The following is a 21,744-nucleotide window of genomic DNA, read 5'->3' on the forward strand; positions in this document are numbered from 1 at the left end:
ATTGTATGTAGTACCACACTCAAATATTAGCAGTTTAGACTGAAAATACAGATGAGCAACAAGATGAAATATCTTTCAAAAATTAACAAATTATACAAAGAGGAGTTATATGTTTGGACAATAAATAAATAAATAAATAAATATACTTTAAAGTATATAAATAGTATATAAATAAATATACTTTGGACAATAAACATACTTAAAAAATTATGTATATGATGAATAAGGAAATGGAGTATCAGTATATGCAATCCCATAATTCTGTTATGTGGTAACAGGACACAGTAACTGTATGTTAAGATATATCTAATAGGAGTCTAGAAAAGCTAATTTTGACAGCATGCTTTCTGTTCTTTTTCCTGACCTCATTCTCTAAGTCATGTCATTATTTTACTGCTATAATTAGAAGCAAATTAGACAGTGATGCTGTGTGCAAAATTTCTCTGAAATAGCCATTTTATTGCAGTTTAGCTCCAAAACCAAATGGATTCTATCTGTAAACTTCCAACAGATCAATTCTGTTCTCAGCATTGTGCAGTTATGAAAGATGCACTGTGTGTCTCAGTCTCCACAGAGACCAAATCTTGAATTTTATATTGAAAATTCAGCTCAGTCTTGTCATTAACAGGGATGCTAGAGTAGCCAACAAGCATCGAGAGAATGCTTGCCAGCATATGAGAGAAAACAGTTTCACGAAGCAACACAACAGGGGAGAGAACTGTAGCTATAGGAAGGATGTTTTGCTTTTGTAACCATACAGTAAGTATGTATTGTAATATTGCAATTAGTGAGTTGTTTTTTCTGCATATAAACTGTTCAGTCTTTCTTTGTGTAATGAGGGTGAAGTAATTTCTAGTAATTTTAGCAATAACTGTGAGCTTGTTAAACCTTTACAGTAAATGAATAAAAATAGCATATTTTTATGATAGAAGAAGGGATGCATCCTAATTAGCCCAAAGGGAATGTTTGATACATATTTTCACCAGAAGCATTAAAAGTATTTCCCAGTTTAAAAAGAACAAACTTCAATTTTGCACTGCATTCTAGTTAGGATTTAGCATGCAACATTTTTCTTTTGCAAAATTATCTAAACAGTTAAATAGTGAAAGTGTTAATGGTCAATTTTAATGTTTTTACCAGTTTTGCCTACTAGTCTGCAGCATATGTACATTTTTCACTGTCTTGGGAAGTTACGTTCCTGGAGTTGTCCTCTCCTATGTCTTGTGTAAGTATAGTCTCTCTTTCAGTCATGATTTGTGTATGTGGTTTATTCATTATTTGGTCTCTATATGGGAAATATTTATTTATATACATCTATTTATGCACACATACAAGTTTCCAGAAAACACCAGTCTCTGTGGGACAGGATGCTGTCCAGAGGGACCTGGACAGGCTCAAGAAGTGGGGCAGCCTCCGGCAGGGGGACTAAGGGATTGAGAACAGCCCTGCTGAGAAGGACTTGGGGGTGCTGGTGGTTGAGAGGCTGGACATGAGCCAGCAATGTGCACTTGTGGGCCAGGAAGCCAGTTGTGTGTCCTGGGCTGCATCAAAAGCAGCGTGGCCAGCAGGTAAAGGGAGGAGGTCTGCTCTGCTCTGGTGAGGCTCTACTTGGAGTACTGCATCCAGTTCTGGGTTCCCAGAAAGACATGGACATGTTGGATCAAGTCCAAAGAGGCCACCAAGATGATCAGAGGACTGGAGCACTCTCCTGTGAAGACAGGCTGAGCGATTTGGGGTTGTTCAGCCTGGGGAAGAGAAGGCTCCAGGGAGACTTTTTTGTGACTTTTCAGTTTTTAGAGAGGGCATATAAGAAAGATGGGGACAAACATTTTAGCATGGCCTGTTGCATTAGGACAAGAGGTAATGGTTTTAAACTGAAGAAGGGTCAATTTAGATTAGATATAAGTAAGAAATTTTTAACAATTTTTTGCCTTAAGGAAGTCAGCTTACTGTTTTTTTCAGTGTGTTGATTCCAGCACAGTGTTGCATAATCATGTTTTCTCAGGTCAAGATAACAAAATCAGGCTAAGTCAGGATGATGATAAATGTTATAATGATCATAAATTGTGCTTTACTGAAAGTAAAAAGGGATGTCAATTGATATCAATGCGATGGTATTTTCTGTGATGAGTAGGAGCGGCTCTTGGAAACGGAATTTGATGTTAACAGTTTGCTTGACATGGGCATTTCACAGAGCATTTTTATGTAAACTAATTGTATTATGTAAAATTAGTAGTTATATGCAGAGGCATTGTTTAAGCTTTATTAACTCCTTATACAGTGATATTTCAATGCAATTTTTCTCTGTCTTCATTTTTATCACAGTATTGTGTGCCTTTTTGTGTCCCTTCCTTAAGTGCAATGAATTTGGACAGAAAGTATGCAGCAAAATTAAGGCTGTTCTGATGAAACTAGATTTTGGAATAGTGGAATATATCAACCAGAAGAAAAAAGAGAGATCTGGTGAGTAATTATTAGTCCCAAGTAATGCATTTCTGTATGCAGAGAAAATTTTATTCACCTTGCAGACAGTTTGGTTTGTCCTGAGAAGCCAGTTGTAAAGATATTTCTTGCTTTTAACCTTGCTACTCTTATTAACTTTATAAGGGGTGACAGCATATGTCAGACATCTGGGTATAATAACGAAAATTACTATTTCATGGAAAAAGCAAGGCAAGCTCTTCATACTTTAGTATATGTACTGCTTGTAAATTTTCTGAAAAAAACTTCTTGCTGTAAGCGTGCAATACTTATAACTGTTTAGATAAGGCAAAGTTACCTAGGAGAGAGACTCACTTAAGGGTCTCAGAATAAGTGCATAACAGAATTTTCAATAAGAGACAAAACTCTATTTTGGTATCTAAATCCTCCTTGGTTTCTCTCCCCATAGCAGAAAGAATTGGTTTTCTTCCCCAAATACTCAAAAAACATTTAAGAACTGCCATAGGATAGTAGCTACAAGTTAATCAAAATTTTTAGCTGGAAAGGGGAGAAATCAATTTAAAACAAAATCTCAACCATCTCACCTGAAATTTTCCTAACATTGGAAACTTTTATATTTTAAGCAATAAAGCTATTTCAAGAAAAATATGTATATGAACAGTGTTGTTTTGTTTGGGTTTTTTGTGTCCATTTGGTAATTATACCTTTGTAATGTAGTCACATTACTTGCAGGTAGCCTACACTCTTTAGTTAGTTTACATCTGCTCTAAAACATGCATTTCTTGTAACCATTCACTATGCAATGTGATGTTCCTAGATCCAGTGAGAACCACCGTCTGTCTTTTCCCCTTCCCTTATGAGTACAATGCAGTAGTTGTCAGAAAGGAGGAATAATGCATTTAAAATTTTCCTTCATGTATTATTTTACATTGTTAATTTTTTAAGTGAAACTTGCAGAGGAAGAAATTAGACTTGTTTATTAATTTCATAAGCCAGCACTGGGAATATGATTGAGGTTAGATGCGTTCTTTCCTGCATTTTGCCCTGCATTTTAATTTAATCCAGTCAAGATTTCCAACCTCACTTTGCCACTTGGGTTCACCACATAAGTTCACAAGCCCTTGTGCTGGCACAACAGAGGAAAAAGCAAGTTGCAAAAAGAAGCAACCAAGAATACTCTGACTGTGTGTTTCATTTTATTTGGTTTAAAAGATTCTCAGACAGAGGAGGTGAAATTTGTGTCTCTGCTCATCTTTAAAGAGCAACATTCTACCAGACTTCAGAGGGTGCTTTGCATGTGACTGTGAATGCAGGGTAGCTGGGTGCAAAGACGACGGGTTTTGTGGATGAAGATTACATGCAATTATCCTGAAAATTGCATGTTCTCATGTAGAAATGTGATGGGATAACTACACAGCCTGTTCTAGCAGTATGTTAACCTGTCCACTGTACCAGCAGTGTAGTTTAAAAGACAGATATATATTGCCAGGACCGGTAACATTATGGTGAGCAACAGACATTCCTGAAGGAAGTACAATGCAGGTAAAGGAATATGTTGGAATGCGTTTCAGAGCAACGTTATCTCTCCTGCTTTGGCTGCTGCACAGTGCCTTTTGATAAGCATCCAGCCTCTCAGTCAGCCTTGTTTACCTCGCCTAAGTAGCATATTTTGTTAAGGATGCACTGCGTCAGCAGGTGGAAGGTTATTGTGCTACACAAGCTGTTTGACAGAGAACACACACTAAACCTGGAAATACACTGTCATGAGTAGGATAAAAAATATATTTTTTTTTCTTTCAGAAACAGCAAAAACAAAACCCACAGAAGATGACAGTGAATTAGACATATCAGCTCTGTGTCCTAAGGTGACTTTTTTTCAGTCATCCCTGTCTTGCTTTTAAGATCTATATAGATAATGGGAGACTATCTAGATTACTGTCTCTGTTCTTCTGTGGAAGACTTTAATCTGCCCAGAAGGCTGTGTTCCTGAACTAAGCAGTATGTTTTAGAAGTGATTCATAGTCTCCACCTTTAGGCTTATGCTAACTGACTTACTGCATTTATGACTTCTCTCCTTCAAGGTAATGGTTTATTTGGCCTACTGAGCTAAGAATGTATTTATTTTGTATTGGCTGTAGAATGATTAAAATAGAATTTAATAGCAAAGGTGGTTATTTTTATTTGAAACTGTGAAATTGAAGTTAATGTTTATCAAGTTAAAATGTAAAAGGGAAACATTCATAGAAACCCTACGTAATTTGTCAGATACTTTTGCAATCACTTTTTTGATAATTTTCAGTGCTAGTATAAATAGGTATATTATCTATAAATATCTTTCTAGACATGTATTGGGACACTCAAATATCTAATTTTTCCCTTAGTACTCTAAATAACTGTATGGCAAATCCCATGGGATATCTTTGTAGCTGACATAATTGAATATTGTTGGATAAATTAGTAAAGGGTAATATTTTTTAATTTAACTAAATTTTGATGGTTTTATAGATAATGGGCTGGGTTTTTTGATCCAAGTTTACTTGTTCCTTTACATTTATGCATACTTTGTACTTGCAGGCTCATTCAGCTTTTCTTACAGTAGGATATTACTTTCAGAATGAATAACTGGAATTTTTTATGCTTCTTTAGTATAATACAGCTTTCAGTGATTACAAAGAGGGATGCTTCACTTCTAGGCATTGTATACTATTATTTTCATTTTTCTACAATTAAAGCTTAAATAGGAGGTGATTCATATTGCTATGACATACGAGAGGGATTTTTTTCAATATCTTAAGCATTGGCTTCCTATTGTGTGAACTTTTTGAGTGTAAGAATACCATGTATGAAACTTTTTTCCATGTAGGTTAGTCCTGCAGTGGTTGCCAAAGAGCTGTCAGTGTCTGACACAGATGTATCGGAAGTGTCTTGGACCGATAATGGGACCTTTAACTTATCCGAGGGGTATTCTCCGCAGACAGACACATCTGATGGTATGTAATAGCTTCATCTGTCTCATCAGTGAATTCCAGTCATGCGAGTTACCTGAAAATTATTAGAGAATTTGACGACAGAAGTTTTTTGTGTTGTTACTTTCTGCTCTGAAATGAATTTTAAGATTAATTTTAATGTTTTGTATAGTTTTGGATACATTTTTTGTAAGAACTGTCCTCATCTTAAAAATAATAAACTACATCAGCAAGTGGCTAAATAAACAAGTAGTGCTAGGTAACACCAACACACTCAATAGCTGCCAAATGTAGCACTCTCTTCCACCAAACCTTTTCAGCAAGTAAACCTTTTAAGTTAGTACCAATGCTTTTGTGGGTAAGGTAAAGAAATAAAAGCTAAGGAAGAAACAGTGAATACTTGGACTTGTTAAACAGCTAATTAAGGAAAGTATGATTAGATTTTGTTACTAGAATGCAAATGAAGACAGCCAGCAATGAGCCTGAATTAGATATGAAGACTAAGACTAGGAAAAGATTCTCAAGCACTTGTCTTGATCTTGACCAGATCAAAGTTTTTACTTTTTACAATCCAAGCTATCAGTTAGCACTTTGCCTGAATAAAGATTATGGACAACAGTAGTTTGGTTGTTACATATACCACTCTTATTATCTTAATTATCTTAATACCACTCTCATCTGTGGATCTGTTGCTCTGCTCATCTTGCATTTCTCCTAGGAAGAGTTCACTGTGAATGACGAGAAGAGTGATACTACTTAATGGCATTATACATGCCAAATTAGTAATTTAAATTATTTTCTTAATATTTCAAGTTGTAAATAGACAGTATTGTATGATCACAGAATTGTAAGTTGTAAAGAGCAATTGTTGTTCATCTTATGTAACCTGCTATTCAAAGAAGGTTCAAAGCTCCTATTCAGAGCGTTATGAAGTTTCTCAGGGCTGTGACCATTTGAAATTTGAGCATCTTCAGTTGTAGAGATTCAGCAACCTCCCTAGACTGCCTTTTTCAATATTTGCTCTCCTTCACAATGAAAAATTTTTTATATTGAGTCAAAATTTCCCGTGTTCCAGATTGTATCAATTTACTCTCATCCTTTCACTGTGTACTTTCTAGAAGATTCAGGCCCATCTTCTCTATACCTTCCCATTTGGTTATTAAACTATCTGATTTCCCCTCTGCCACCTTCTCCTAGGGCCAAACAAGGCCCATTCTCTCAGCATCTACTCATACGTCCTGTTCTCCAACCCCCTAAATAATCATGATGGCCCTCCAGGGGACTCAATCCTGTCTATCATTGTCTGTCTTGGACAGGAGAGGTCAAAACTGGACAAAGTACTTCAATGTGTACTCTCAGTTGCTGAATAGAGGGGGAAAATCCCTTCCATTGACTTTCTGCCTTCCTTTTTGCTACTATAGCTCAGTATGTAGTTGGCCTTCCTTGCTGCAAGGACATACCACTGACTTGCTGTCCACAGGTCTTTTTCTGGAAAGCTGCTTTCTGTCTTGTTGCCCCAGCCTGTACTGCTGCACAGGTTATTCCATCCCAGAGGCAGGACTTCACATTTGCTTTTGTTGAATGTCATGATCTTCCTTTTCAGCCTGTTCCTCCTGTTGAGGTCCCTCTGAAGGCACGCTGACCTCCAGCATATCAAATACACCTGCCCCACAGCAGTTCCTTTCTGCCTGTGAACTTGCGGAGAGCGCACTCATCCTGTCATCCAAGTCATTAATCAAAACGTTGAACAGTGTTTGTTTCAGGACCTTTGACAGACACTAATAATGAGCGTCCAGTTGCACCTTGTGTTGCTGATCACAGCTCTTTGACCCTGGCAGTCTGGACAGTTTTCCACCCACCTTAGAGTTCCCTTACCCGATTCGCTCACAAGTTTGGCTTTAAGGATCATGTGGGAAACTGTGTTCAAGGCCTTGCTAAGTGAAAAATAAACAGGATCCACTCTTCTCCCTATGGAGTATTTCAGCAAATGGGACATATGCAAAAGTACAAGATCAAATGGGTTGCATCTGAGGAGTGGCTCATCTCCTGTCAAAGCTCTGTGCATTTGACCCACCGCTCCACATACAACACAACCCTTCCTCCTCACCTTCCCAACCTGTCTTTCCCCAAAAAAATGGAGAAAATTACATATGAGACACTTTTAGGATTTATTTGCTTAGCCCTTATAAATGGTCCTACAACAACTTCCTATTGCTTGTTTTCAAAGAAAGTAAGTTCAAACTGATTATTTTTTACCTGCTTATAAAAGTACTAGATCAAAGTTTTCCCTTGTACTCATTTAGGCCTCTTCCACAGGCCATATACTCCACAGTATGTTTTACAAATTTCTAATAATAAGTATTTGTCATTAATGCAGCCATTAAATTTAATGTTTTATTTGTTCACATTCTGCTTTTTATTCTCTTGAAAATGTGAAACAATCTCCATCATCTATAGTTTCCATTTTCTGTTCCCTATTTAATATAAGAATTGGCCAAGAAAGGAAAAACATAGAAATTAAGTCTTTACATGGGTTTTATATCTTCATATAAACACATAAACATTCTCCTTTGTTATTCTATGTGAATATTAAAAGCTTGTAACACATCCATACATGTTTACATATTTGTAATTTATATATATTGTGAAGAAAAATAGTTAGAGGCCTGTTATCGCACTATAAATTTTAGGACTTGATGTGGTTGGTATATTTAGAAATAGCTGTGCTAAAGATTCGCATGGGTTGTTTCACTGCAGCTAGACACCATTTTAAAAAGGTATTTTGTTCAAATAGTTAGGTCAATACCAGGTAATCTGTGGTACTAATTTTTCGACCTCAAAACCATTTTATTTTAGATGTCACAAAAAGCTCCTTTGCACTGGGGCTATAGAAAACTACTAGAGTATAGATTAGTAAATGTATTCAAAGGAACACTTACTAACTGCATTTTTACATGTCGCTCCTTTTTTTGGGAAACCTTTTGTGAGTGCTAACACTTTATTTTCTTCTGTTAACCCTTAATAGATTTTGACCGACCTAGTGATCACGAAGAAGCTTTCGCTAGAGATCTTTTAGAATTCCCTTCTTTAGAAAATGGCGCCGGAACAAATGATGACGATGACTCAAGCATCGGAATACCCATCCATCAAAAAGGAAGAAAAGAGCAAACAGATTTCAAGGTGGATCATGCTTCCAGACAGAGTAAAGAGAGACCACCCACTGCAGGATTGTCCTTGCCTTTGACCAGTGACCAAACCTTTAATTTAATGAGTGGAATTGCTGGTGATGTCATCACAGCCGCGGTGTCTGCTGCCATCAAAGACCAGTTGCGGTCCACACTGCAAGCTCCCTCACATGCAGCGCCCAGTTTGAGCGAGGAGACAGACACAGAGGAGGCCGATGATTTTGAACTGCTTGACCAGTCTGAGCTAGAGCAGATTGAGAAAGAATTGGGACTTTCACAAGGCCAAGAAGCTGAATCCCAGGAAAAGAAAAAGTCTTCAGGCTTCCTTTCAAATCTGCTTGGAAGTCATTAACCTGGAAATTGCAGCTGGTAGCATAGATGAAATTAAATATAAAACACACAAAAAAATCATCAAATGCAAAAAAAAAAAAAAAAAAAAAAAAAAAAAAAAAAAAAAAAAAAAAAAAGGAGGAAAATTCTGAGCTGTAAGCTTTAACTATCCCTTTAGATGTGTTGTTATAATTTCCCTTATGCAGAGTGAATTAACTGGATGAGTATCAGTTGATACTGATAGTTTAATTAGTTTCTGGTAGTTATACCTCAATGTAATAGCATGGAAATGAATTATCTATCCACTGTTTGGTTACAGATGAGTGATGGAGGTCAGTTGTTCAAAAGAGTTGGGGAGAGATTTCTCTTATCTTTTTGCCAACCATTTATTTTGGGGTCCTGAGCCAAATTTTCAACATCAGCAATTTATTTACTCTTGTTTGCCAATCATATAATACAGCTAATGACTCCCATAGTAAGGGCAAGTTATCAGAGGACTGCAATGAGATTAACTACATCTCACCTCCTTCAATCGTACCAAAAAGTATGGATCACCATCCCTGGAGGTTTTTAAGAAGAGATTGGTTGTGACCCTTAGTGCCATGCTATAGTAATTGGAGTTGAGTCAGGGGTTGGACTTGATGATCTTGGAGGTCTTTTCCAACCCAATCTATTCTGTGATTCTATGATTCTATGATTCTATGATCCCTGCAGTTAGGATTACGTGTAGTGCATCTACTATATATGAAACACATTACCCAGCACAACTCTAGTTGAAATATGTATGCAACACTCTAAAAGACAACTTGATTTCATACTTAAAACCTCTGAATTATTTTGGATGTGGTGATGCATTTCCAAGCTTTTTGCTGTTACAGGCTTGTAGAGTTGTAAAGTGGCATGTTATTTGACTGACCACCTGCTGTGTTCCTTGATGGAGTCTGGTCTGTGGCAGTATTGCCCACGTGAAGTCAGCCAATGAATTTTTATATTTAAAAGTTAATATTGTGTAAACTGAACAACCTTTATGGGAGCAGGTGAGGGTAGTTATTTTTCAGCGTAAAGGTTAAAGGTTAAAAAAAGCATAAAGGCTTTTTTAGGTGCCACTTCCTTGATTCAAGATTCTGTAGGGTTGTTTGGGTTTTTTTCCCCCTCAGGATAGCTACTGCCACTTGCAACAAAGTTGTGTTGCAAGCTGAATATTTTAAGGTACTTAAAAGTATTTGGTGAGGTCATTTGCTAGAGAAGACACTCAGAATCTTCTTCTTGGCATGTAATTTAAAACAAACAAAAATGAATTTGTTTAAATTGTTTGTTGTTTTAAAGTCCACACATGCCGAGTAAGCGGCATGGGATCTTATGCAGATAACTTATTTTTCTAGGGCTTTTTTGTTCACCTGTAACAAAACTGAGTTGCAATACCAAGCAATAGTAATCCAAGAAATAGGAAGAAGTAAAGCTAGTTTTTTTTAATGTGATGTAAACCATTAGTGAAGTTGAGGGACCATGTCAGCTGCTACTACTACTTAAGTAAATTTCCATTTGCTGGCATTTGAAGAGGTGAATACTGTTATCTAGGACCCTCAAAAAGTACAGCAACAGATGATAAAAATCTTCCACTAACATATATGTGTAGGTAAACCTGTGGTTAAAGTTAACTTTATTTTGTGTGAGGTTTTTTTCCTTTTGAGGTACAAAAATAGGCAGAAGGCCAAAAAGAGTATAGTGAAAGGAAAGATGCTGAGAATTTTTGACATTAGCTTTATCGTTGCTTGTGCTTTTCTGTCAGTAATGCATATTGACCGTGTTTGCTGTCCTTTACCAGTAAAAAGGTAAGCCTGTGCCTTCATTATCAAATACATTATGAAATAAGAGGATGCTGGATATAGATCCTACAAGATGCAGCTCTCAAAACTACCATAGCTTAACATCTGGGTTAACACTGCATTATCTTAGCATCTGAGTTTATGGAAATCATTAACAACCATGGCCCACATCACTTCCACAGCCTTGGTTGATAAGTTTCCTCTTTAGCTTTCCCCAGCCTGTCCTTCTCATTTGAAAAAAACCAAACCAACCAACCAACCAACCAACCAAAAACCCAAAACAAAACAAAAAGACCCCTCCAGCCAAAATGACAAGAAGCTTTTGTTGGAAAATCAGTGAGTTTAAAGACCATTTAAATTTCTCAGATGACTTAAAAGCTTCATTTCCTTGCTGCATGTTTAGGACAATGTATACAATTAGAAGAGTACAAATCCAAGTTGCTGATGGAACTTTGTGGGACACCTGAAAAACTGTGTGCTTCCTTATCCAGGAGTACTGGTGCCAGGAGGGGAAACAGGCTGCAGGACAGAGAGGTGTGAGGGAGGGAGCATTCTTTCACAGGCTTTTCTGAAGTGGATTGACGGGACACACTTTACTGGCTGTCAATGGTGGCTTTATAACAGTGTGCACTTTATTGTTGTTTTATGAAGAATACTTGTGGTTATAAAAGTACGTAACACAGGGGCACTCTTCTAGAATAATAGATTAGATCAGAAGGAAAAGCAGTTGGAGGATATTTTTGGACTTTTTGTCAATTACCCATTTTCTGGTTTCAAGACAGGTAAATAGATCAATTTTTCTGCGATACACGTCTCATTTACTTTTTCCCAGAAAGAAAAAACAAAGCAAATTTTGAAAAGTAAATCATTCAAGTTAGAGACATAGTTGCTTATTTGAGTGTCTTTGGAATTGTATTTTTCTACTCTCTTGGTAGTTGATTACATTCAAGCCCCTAAATTCTGTGTAGTGGGAAGGAGGTAATTCTGTAACATCTAATGTTCTTCCTCAGGTAGTGAAAAGATGCCTAATTTCGTGCAAGAAATTATCTCTTCCCTCCCAAACAACTGCATGTAAGAAACACTTTGCTCGGATACAATACATTCCACTACCAGCAGTTTGACAGCAAAACACAAAGAAAACATTTCTCTCCTTTGTGGATACCTTCTACACTGCCTTCAGCTGGAAATCCCTTGAGAAACCTTGATTTTGCTGTATTCTAGCAGCAACCACAAAATAGCAATTCCTTAAAAAATTCCTGTCACAGTGGTCCACATCATCTTTCCTACTGAGCACTGTCAACACCTTCTCATCTTCCAAACTGAATACATGAGCAGAAAGACAGGTGAGCGAGTCTGAGGTAGTAAATAGCTTTGAAACACTCCGTTTTTCCAGGGAAAGCTTGCTTGAATGCGATTTCTGGTCAAAAGGCCTACAGGCAGTGTGGAGGGCACAGTGTGAGCGAGTGCCGTGGGGTAACACAGCGTGTGATGTTGCCGTGGGATCAGTACTGCTTGTGTTACATGGTCTGCTCTTACCTGGCAGTAAAGTGCTCACCCTCCCTTGCCTTGCAGTGGCTTCTTCACACATCCTGACTGGGAGAAAACAACGTGTGTCAGGGCAGCATCTGTGGGATGTGGTTCAGTCCTTCATACTCGGAAAATTTCCCTTTGTGTCAGTACACGTGAGAGACAGGTGGAGGGGATCACCATCTGATCAGTGGCCATGTGTGTGTCAAATCCAGTGCAAAAGCACCTTGTTTTCAGCACATGGGGGTTCCATGTGTTGGCACAACACACCTACTGACCATTCCTCCATTTGTTCAGGAAAAAAAAATACTATTCTATGCAGAGGAGAGTAAATAATTGCAACCCAAAGTGACAGGAACTGAAGAAATATAGTCGTTTTACTTGTTCTGTGTTTGTTCTGGGCTTTTTCCAGGCTGTCTCAGCCTTCTGAAGAAAATCCCTGTGGTCTCCACGTCCATTCTCAACACACAAGCAGCATTGGAGTCTGTCAGTAACCCCCACCCGGGCAACCAGAAACTGGAGAATTACAAAATGTCTTTATTTAAAGTATTCTGCAGCACTTTACCTGCCCAATCACTGTTTTGTAAACATGGAACTGTTATATTGATCGTTTGTAAAAGCATTTAATAAATACGTGTTAGTTTTTATCTTTCATCATCTTATCGTGTGTTCGTTCCCGAAAATGGAAAAGGACTCTCCAACAACAAGCAGAGTGACCTTAACACCCTCTACAACTACCTGAAAGGCGGTTGTATCCAGGTGGGAATTGGCCTCTTTCCCAGGGAACTAGTGATGGGACAAGAGGACATAGTCTTAAGCTGCACCGGGGGGCGGTTAGGTTGGACATGAGGAAGCATATTTTCACTAAAAGGGTGATCAGACATTGGAATGGGCTGCCCAGGGAGGTGGTGGAGTCACCGCCCCGGAGGTGTTTAAGAAAAGACCAGACGTGTCACTCGGTGCCTGGGTCTAGTTGACAAAGTTGTGTTCGGTCACAGGTTCGACTGGATGATCTCAGAGGTCTTTTCCAACCTAATCGACGCCGTGAAAAATAAAACCCCTTCCGCGGAGCTCCCGCCGCTCCCGTGTGTGTTCCCTGGCACCACCCGGTCCCGCGGCCTCCCGCCGCCCGGGGGCAGGAGCGGGGCCCGGCCCGGCTCCTCCTCTCCCTTATCCCCTCCCTTATTCCCGGACGCTGCGTGGCCGCTTCCTGCTCGTCCGTGGCACTGCGGCGGCACCCGGGATCGTCTGCTCTGCTTGCCGCCGGTGCGTGTGCGTGTGCGGGGCCGGCCGGGAGCACGGGGGGGAGCATGGGTGGGATACGATGGGGCGGGCTGGGGCGGCCCGATCCGGCCCGGCGGGGGTGGCAGGCAGGCGGCGCGGCCGGGCCGGCGGCGCTCCCTTGGGGCGGAGGCTCCCTGTGAGCCCGGCCTGGCGCCCGTGTGGCCTGGAGGCTCCCGGCTGCTGCCTGCGGCACGCCTTAGCTCTCATTTTATTTACTCTTTTTTTTTTTTAATTTATTTATTTTATTTTTACGTTTTGCCCGCACTTCTGGTGTCCGTATAATGAACACCCGCCCGCCGGTGAGGCCGTTCTGCCTTGTGCCAGCCTTAGGGACACGGGCTCAGTTTAAATGCGGCTGAAAGCAGCTAAAAATCAGCTGCGATGAAGACCATGGGGGAGAACCCGGTTTGTCTGTGCCCGCCTGGGCTTGCAGGGTTGAGAGTGCCGCGGGTTTCCTTTCCCCGAGCCCCACACGAGGCAGGACTCGGGGCTTGGGCCTGGTGGCCTGAAACGGGAGGTGAAAATGTAGGTGGGTGATGGGAAGTGGTGCTGTAACTACGGGGTTCTGCGGGGCCTTTTTCTGCTTTATGCAGCTAGCTTGAGTTGTAAGCACTTCTCTGCTTAGTAGCCAGAGGTGAAATTTAAGGCTGTAGATTACCTTCTCTTCTGCTTTTTGGGTGTTTTTTTGGGGTGTCTTTAAATACCCCCATGGTAACCCAGTGTGTAGCTACTGTCTGTGTGTCATGGACTGGATCAAACTGTTCTGCCCCAGAGGTTTCCACCCCAGAGGTTTCCACAGGAAGTTTGTGATTAACAGCCAGCGTGGCTCTGCATCAGTGTTTATGGCTGTAAGATTGATGCTTGGGCTGGGAAAGGGGCAGGGGGCTCTCCAGGTGGGAGGAAAATGCTTCAGGGAGCAATTGGGGTCCCTCAGTGGCAGAGGATACATTTTTCTCCGAAACATAAAAAGCATCTGTTACACTGAATTTCAAATAAAACAGTATGGCCTTTATTTCCTGCCTATCACTGTAGCATTAGAGATAACACAAGCAGTAGGTAAGGAGTCCAGGTGTTACAGGGTATGAGCATTTCATAACATGTCTTTTGAGTCTCTACATATTTTTGACTTTTGCCACTGCTTCTCCCTGTTGGTAGCTTCTGGGAGGGGCTGCTCTTCCTCTACCTGCTTTCAGAACTTCTTATCCTGATGTATAATTTCTTTTTTTTTTTTTCCTGATTAAGCCATAGTTTCTCTAAATCAGTTAAAAGATGAGCGTGGTTTCTGTGATCTCCAGTTAGAACATGCTTTTTTGCTCTTTGCTTTTGGAGCGTTCAGGAGATTCCATCAGCTTTGTTTAAAGAAAAAGTTGAGTTTCATGAGAAGAAAGGAAATATGTGGCTTTGGAAAAGACTGAAAGCATCAGTGATAGGTCACTGCTCTCCAGTTGTCCTGTCACAGCCCCAGTAACATAGCTCAGCTGGATGGTGGGAAGTGGAAGAAGACCAGGGTTATCAGTGGCTTCAAGTGCTAGATCTAGGCATGACTGGCTGCAATATTCTCCTCAAAATCTTAGAGTTGGCAGAACACAAGCTTGTTAAGAACCTTTAGTGTCTGATCTTCAGTGAAAAGTGCAGAGCTTTTGAAACACTGTTGCTGTGGCTGGGAGCCCTCTCCTGTGTCCCAGTCCTGACAGACAGAGCCTTTCTGCATCCAGAGCTTGGATGCTCAGATGTGGCTGTGTGATGGGTAACCTCTGGTAACTACATCAAAGTTTTTATTTATAAGTTTCTTCTTTTGCTCCTGCTCATGCAGGATGTTGGGGGGTTTTTTTGTGGCTGTTGCTTAATCTTTTTTAGCACGATTTTATTTTTTTCCAGCTTTCTAGTAATGGCAACCTACACTTGTATCACTTGTCGTGTGGCTTTCAAGGATGGTGACATTCAGCGTGCCCATTACAAAACCGATTGGCACAGGTACAACCTGAAGCGTAAAGTTGCTGAAATGCCTCCCGTCACTGCTGAGAATTTCCAAGAGAGAGTCCTAGCACAGAGAGCAGTAGCAGAGGAGCAAAACAAAATCACTGCCACTTACTGCACAGTTTGCAGCAAGAGATTCTCCACCTTCAATGCCTACGAGAATCACCTCAAGTCCAAGAAGCACCTGGAGTTGGAGAAGAAAGCTGTTCAAGAAGTCAGCAAGAAAGTAAAAATACTAAATGAGAAGAACCTGGAAAAGGGGCTGGCCCCGGAGAGTGTGAACAAAGATGAAATGAACGCGGCTATTCAGCAAGCCATCAGAGCTCAGCCGTCTTCCTCTCCAAAGAAAACATACTTACCTCCTAGTAATCCAAGTAGCTCTCCAGTTTCTAAGGAAGGTGCCAGCTTATCACAGAGCAGAGAACGACCAGAAATACCTCCACGACTGCAGTGGTTTGAACAGCAAGCAAAGAAGCTGGCCAAGCAACAAGCAGAGGAGGAAGAGGATAATGAAGAAGGTAAGGCAGTAAACTTACGGACAAGGGATAACTTGGAGTAAGCTATGGTTTGTGCGAAAGCCTTCTGTAGAAGTGCAGCATTTTCCATCACAAAAGATCTTGCCTGTTCCAGTGAATAAAGCTTTTTTGTTGGAGGTCAGCCTGGAAAGCAGGCAGCTGAAAAAATGAGAGCTTCAGAGTTTCCAGAAAAGGGTTATTTTAACCTGGATGCTTTCAGTGCTGTAGTTGGCAGTGCAGCTCCAAACACATCTATTGGAGCAGTTGAATGGGAGTGATTCAACTGTAGCAAAGGGACAGGTATGAATGAGGTGGAACCTTATGCCGGCTTTGTTACTGAAATCCGTGTCATGTTACTACACCTGTTACAGCAGTTTTGCGCTGCTGAAATTTCAGTTGCAGTTCAGAGAATCTGTTCCAAAGGGTAAGAAACATTTACTTCTGAACATGCATTTTAACACCTAAAAAAGGTGTCAGTGTGCACCTGTCTTAAATTAATGCATTAGTCATAAATTATAACGCTAAATTCTTAGTAGGTTTCTGAATGTTAGTTTTCCTTTTAAGTGCTTGTCCAGGGATGTTTCTTACTAGTCCTGTCAATTCAGTGTCAAGCTTTTAAATTATTGAACTGCCTCCTATAGCAGAGATCTCCAATTAGCAGCCTACAACACTGGGAAGCACCCTGTTACTGTCTCAAACACTCTGTCAGCAAGGCATTTTTTAGGGCGCCAGTAGGAAAAAAGTACTGGGAATGCTCACTGCCCCAGAGCCAAATTCCTTAGAAAATATTTCTGTACTCCTCTAGCAGTATGATCAGAGGGTTTATCTGTTAATGAGCTTGACAGTAATCCTGCAAACGGGTAGAATTGTTAGTATAGCCTGGTATGTACAAACATGTAACATCTGTGACAGCTGGGGTTGTCCTCTGTTGTTCAAGATGTGTGTGTGAACAGAAGTGTGTTTTCCCTCGCTGCTGAGTCACTGCTGAAAATGAGTATTTTCCTAATGCTGTCAGAGTTGTCTTGTTTTCAATACACCATGCTTGTGTTTTTGTGCTGTGGTGAATGGAAGGCAAGGCATGGAAACAGCAATAAAGTGTTAATAGCTGAGAAAATGGAGAGGGAAAAGTATCAGATCTGCCAACATTTTTATGAGCAACCTTGTGCTTTGCTGTGCATCTTAAAATGTGTTTTTACTGGCAATGGTATATCCTTGCACCTGGAAGTGACTGTGTAGCACTTTAAGAACAGAAAATGCAGTATTTTCTGTGATGGCTATTTCTGACTTTACTGGGACTTTTTTTGCTTGGGAGAAATACTCATTTTTTTTTTTTTTTAACTTCCTTTAAAAGACTGGGAAGATATGGATTCTGATGAAGACTTCGGCTCTGAAGAAGAGATGGAAAGTGTGGGAGAAGAAGAGGAGGAACAGGCAGAAGCTGAAAGCATGCCTGCTGTTGGGGCCATACCAGTCACAGACTGCTTGTTCTGTTCCCATCATTCAAGATCTCTCACAAAAAATGTGGCCCATATGACAAAAATTCACAGCTTCTTTATTCCAGACATAGAGTACCTCGTGGACCTCAGAGGACTAATTAAGTACCTGGGTATGCCTGTAAATTTTCTATAATTTTTGGTCAGGGTAATTATGCACTGATACTGCTTATTTTCATTTGGATGTGACACCAAATGTTATGTCATTTTTTTGAGGGGGGAGGTTTGTATAAAATTTGAGTGCTGTCAAGTTCAGTATTTTGATAATGAGCAGGACCACAGGCTTTCCAGAAGGAGTGAGAGAAAACCCCCCTGAGCAAGCATGATTGTGTACCTTGTAGGTCTCACATAGTTTTCTAATGTTAAGAAAGTTCTTCAGATAACATGAAATTTGGGACAAAATTCTGTTGCTAAGATGTGCGTATGAACTGTACTATCCTACTAATGAGCCACAAGTATTTGCCTCATTGGTTTACTATACTTGTGAGAGAGCTAAAAACTATGAAAAAATTTATCTTCCTTGAAGCCTACATATAATGATGAGAATAAAATAATTTTGGAGTATCAGATAGAAAAATGTGTTGGAAGTACAAAATGTATTAATGATTATACTTAATGATCCATACCTTGTGACAAGAAATCTTTAAAGGCAGAAATCTTTAAGACTTGTCCCTGATGGGGCCATATTGTCAAGGCATAGGAAAAGCAGGACTTTTCTGGAAAAGAAAAGTCTCTCTGCCTGTGAGCCGGGAGGGCTTAATGCCAGAAATGTTAATTACTGACTGGGGAGGTTCTATCCAGACCAATAGAAGTACCATTGTTTTCTGCAGGAGAGAAAGTTGGCGTTGGGAAAATCTGCATCTGGTGCAATGAAAAAGGGAAATCCTTCTACTCTACAGAAGCAGTGCAGGCTCACATGAATGATAAAAGCCACTGCAAACTGTTCACAGATGGAGATGCTGCGCTGGAATTTGCAGACTTCTATGATTTTAGGTGAGGTCACTCTTCTTTGAGCACAGATAGGGACAGACAAAAGGGAGGTTAAATATTACAACAGAAACTGTTCATTCTTAAAATTTAGTCCTGTTTATGAAACTTATTTTGCATTGTTGGTTCACCACTTTTCTAGGTAAGCGTAACAACGTAGTTGATTCTCTTCTTCTGTGACCACCATTACCAGTCCTACATGAAAATATATTTCGAATTCTGTTTTGTATGTTTGTTGTTACTGAATTTAGATTTCAGTGCACTAGAAAAGGGCATAACTGTCTCTCCTAGCACCTTTTAGGTGGATTGTGGACTTGATATCTACTGAGGATTTCTTACATATTTTTTGTTATGTAGCTCGAGTTTAACAGGACTGCTGTGATTTAGAGGCCTCTTGTTGAACTTTCTGTAACTTACGCTAACCTATGTTCATTTTGGTCAGAAATACTTCATTTTATGGTGGCAGGTGCATTTAGTGGAGCTTCTGGGAGTGCTTTTTCAGTAGCTGTGCAGAGCTGGTAGGCTGCTCTGTGGTGGCATTTCACCATAAGTCACTGATAAGTGTGCAGCAGCAGAACCATGTTGAGTTAAAAAAGAGGGTTGGAGGAAGGGTGTTCCTTGTCTCCAGCCTCTATTCAAGGCAATTTGCTACTGGGAAGAACTCCCGCAACACGGTAGGTAAAACATGACGGCGTTTGTGGCTTGCTGTAGCTGTGCGTGGCAGTTCTTTTGTACAATGGGTCTGTACAGCTGTGGCTGCTCTCCCTGTGTAAGCTGTGTACTACTGCTCTTCTGCAGGAGCACTTACCCTGATCACGAGGATGGGGAAGATGTGGAGGTGCCTGGAAAGCGCCCAGCAGAGAGGGAGTTGGATTATGATGATGACACCATGGAGCTGATCCTTCCTTCAGGTAGGCCATAGGGTTTGTGTTATACCATACTTCCTCTGCACTTCTCATAGCTGCAGCTGTTGCCTGTAGAATAGGCCAGCATTGTGATTTCTTTTGGGAAGGGAAAGGGTAATTTTGCGTCTAAATATCTTTGGAGTTATGTCCTCACCTTCCATTATTTTCACTGCCGAGTAGTTCAACCTCTTCAGTGTTGATGTATATGTGGACTGGGGCAGTGAGTTCCTTTGCCCATTTTACCTCCTCATTGACATGTGACTCTCACGGTATACTCCAGGAGCTTCCATAACTTGTTTGAGTGCAGCTCGGAGAGGCTATAGCTTAGGTTATAATAGTGTGGGGTTTTTTTTGCAGAGAGCCTGCTGCTAACTAATTTAGTAAACTAGTTCTGTAAATTAAATAGTTTATTTAAACAGCTTTTCTCTTGTAAATCATTTGGCACTCTTGCTTTTTTTTTTAGTTTGTTTGGTGATTTTGTGTGAGGGGACCTCAGCCCTTCCATTCTGAAAAGTGCTGCCAACTATGCAGTTACACAAGATTTCCAGAATGTCAGCAAGTTACTTCCCTGGATACTTGAAATGGCATTGCCTCTCTGCTCATTCCACTAATTAGATTTTCTTTTCTGATAACTGCCTGTTTGTTACCTGAACCAAGGCTCTCTTGAGCCACAATTTTTGGGGGGTTTTTCCCTCAATCAGCTCTTACAGTCATTACACTTTAATAGTTCTAAAATTTTAAGGTTCTGGACCCTTTAAAAGCATTTCTCAGCATAGGGGTTTTCCACAGTTTTCACAATGTGCTTGAAAACTCCATTTCAGAAGCTGCTTCATGATGCATAATGAGGTGTCCCCTCCTCTGAACAGGTGCAAGAGTGGGTCATCGTTCTTTGATGAGATACTACAAGCAGCGTTTTGGTCTGTCAAGAACGGTGGCTGTTGCCAAAAACAAGAAGGCGGTGGGTCGGGTGCTGCAGCAGTACAGAGCTCTGGGCTGGACGGGCCAGGCAGGTGAGTGACAGCCTGAGGGCTTTGCTGAGGAGGAGACTCTAGGATGTCATCACTGTGCAAATGGATAAGCCGACTTTGTTTTACTTGTGGGGTTTGTGTAGTAGTTTGTCTTCCACTTAGTTCCTTTTCATTCCTGACATCCAAGCAGAGTAAGTTACAGAAACTTGCTTGTGTCTAAAATCCAGAACGGCTTCTGTGCAGCTTTGCATTCAGGTGACTTTCTGAGATTTCTTATTTTCTGCCTGTCCAAACCACTGCTCTTGCTATTTAATCATGTAATGCGCTGTCAGTACTTTGACGGAATACTTTTCTGGTTGGGGAACACTGGTGTGTTCTATATCCACTTTTGAAATAAAAGAATCATGCTTGGAGTGCAAAACAACCTTTTCCCTTAATCACAGTCGAGGATATTCATAGAGGGAAATGACCTTTCCCCAGGGAAAAGTGAAAAGAAGTGTGCCAGTGTGGAAAGGAAAACCTATAGCTAACTGCTGATGTATGTGGACAGGTCAGCTGGTTTGCTTGTAAGGTTGCTTACTACCTTACAGACATTAATCCCTCTTTCTCTTCCTGTTCTCTCCCTGAAGGGGCCATCTCCTCTCAGCAGCGTGATATGCAGTACCTGCAGAGGATGAAGGCAAAGTGGATGCTCAAGACAGGAATGAGTAACAATGCTACAAAGCAGATGCATTTCCGGATGCAAGTCAGATTCTGAATTCTCAAAAGAGCTGCATGGAACTGGTTATGGGAAGGGGGATTTAATGGTCTCTGGGTTGTGGATTCTGTTATTAAAATGGACCTGATACCTGTTCAATGCTGATGTGTGTGCTAGTGTGCTTTCCTGTCTGAGGAGAAGAGAAAGGAACTTCTCTATTGCAGTGAAACGAGGGTTGGCCTAACTTAAAAATAAAATATCTTCTGTGGAATATGCGGCAAAGTAGTCATGGCTATGAATGATATTCATGCATAGTCTTGCTGCCTATCTTTGTGTAGCCCATTTCTGTGGGGCAGTTGACATTGCCATTTATCTGAATATCTTCAGTTTCCAGTTCTGCAAACTGGTTGAGGCCAAGAGAAGATCCTAGAGCCTCAGATGGAGTGTACTGAATGTTTTCAGTTGTGGTGCAAGACATATGTTAGTGGTGGGGTGTTTTGGACTTCTAGCTGGCACTGCTGAGGTGAAAATTTCAGAGCAGAGATTCATGGAAGGTTAAGTGATAATTATTTGAAGAAATGCACTGATGGAAAGTATAACTTCAGAATTAATACTGTCCTGAGAAGTTGACTGTACTTGCTT

At 40.4% G+C, this 21,744-nt stretch overlaps 2 protein-coding genes across 3 annotated transcripts in view; both read left to right on the forward strand.

The window, feature by feature from the left end:
• RETREG1 (reticulophagy regulator 1) overlaps window positions 1-9,033 on the forward strand; it is a 59,462-nt gene extending 50,429 nt beyond the window's left edge. For both annotated transcript variants that reach the window (XM_027888423.1, XM_027888424.1), the window contains 5 exons: window positions 1,141-1,225; window positions 2,326-2,463; window positions 4,243-4,307; window positions 5,306-5,432; window positions 8,434-9,033. In XM_027888423.1, the coding sequence (XP_027744224.1) occupies window positions 1,141-1,225; window positions 2,326-2,463; window positions 4,243-4,307; window positions 5,306-5,432; window positions 8,434-8,945 (927 nt within the window). In that variant the 3' untranslated portion in view covers window positions 8,946-9,033. The remainder of the gene's footprint in view (window positions 1-1,140; window positions 1,226-2,325; window positions 2,464-4,242; window positions 4,308-5,305; window positions 5,433-8,433) is intronic.
• A 4,423-nt stretch (window positions 9,034-13,456) lies between these two features.
• Window positions 13,457-21,267, forward strand: ZNF622 (zinc finger protein 622). Its single transcript, XM_027888440.1, has 7 exons — window positions 13,457-13,542; window positions 15,439-16,055; window positions 17,404-17,658; window positions 18,376-18,538; window positions 19,331-19,443; window positions 20,304-20,447; window positions 21,035-21,267. The coding sequence occupies exons 2-7, from the start codon at window positions 15,449-15,451 to the stop codon at window positions 21,160-21,162; spliced, it is 1,410 nt and encodes a 469-aa protein (XP_027744241.1). The 5' UTR covers window positions 13,457-13,542; window positions 15,439-15,448; the 3' UTR covers window positions 21,163-21,267.
• The last annotated feature ends 477 nt before the right edge of the window (window positions 21,268-21,744 follow it).

Source organism: Empidonax traillii, unplaced genomic scaffold (genome assembly GCF_003031625.1).
Source record: "Empidonax traillii isolate 1590-97213 ecotype Southwest subspecies unplaced genomic scaffold, ASM303162v1 scaffold238:size1398292, whole genome shotgun sequence".
Lineage (NCBI taxonomy): Eukaryota > Metazoa > Chordata > Aves > Passeriformes > Tyrannidae > Empidonax > Empidonax traillii.

Bases quoted from the DNA above. Each gene is read 5' to 3' on its own strand.
- ZNF622 (XM_027888440.1), top strand. From the start codon at position 15,449: ATGGCAACCTACACTTGTATCACTTGTCGTGTGGCTTTCAAGGATGGT. The intron at 18,539-19,330 runs GTGAGGTCACTC...GCTCTTCTGCAG, and splicing joins GCAGACTTCTATGATTTTAG to GAGCACTTACCCTGATCACG. The intron at 20,448-21,034 runs GTGAGTGACAGC...CTCTCCCTGAAG, and splicing joins GGGCTGGACGGGCCAGGCAG to GGGCCATCTCCTCTCAGCAG.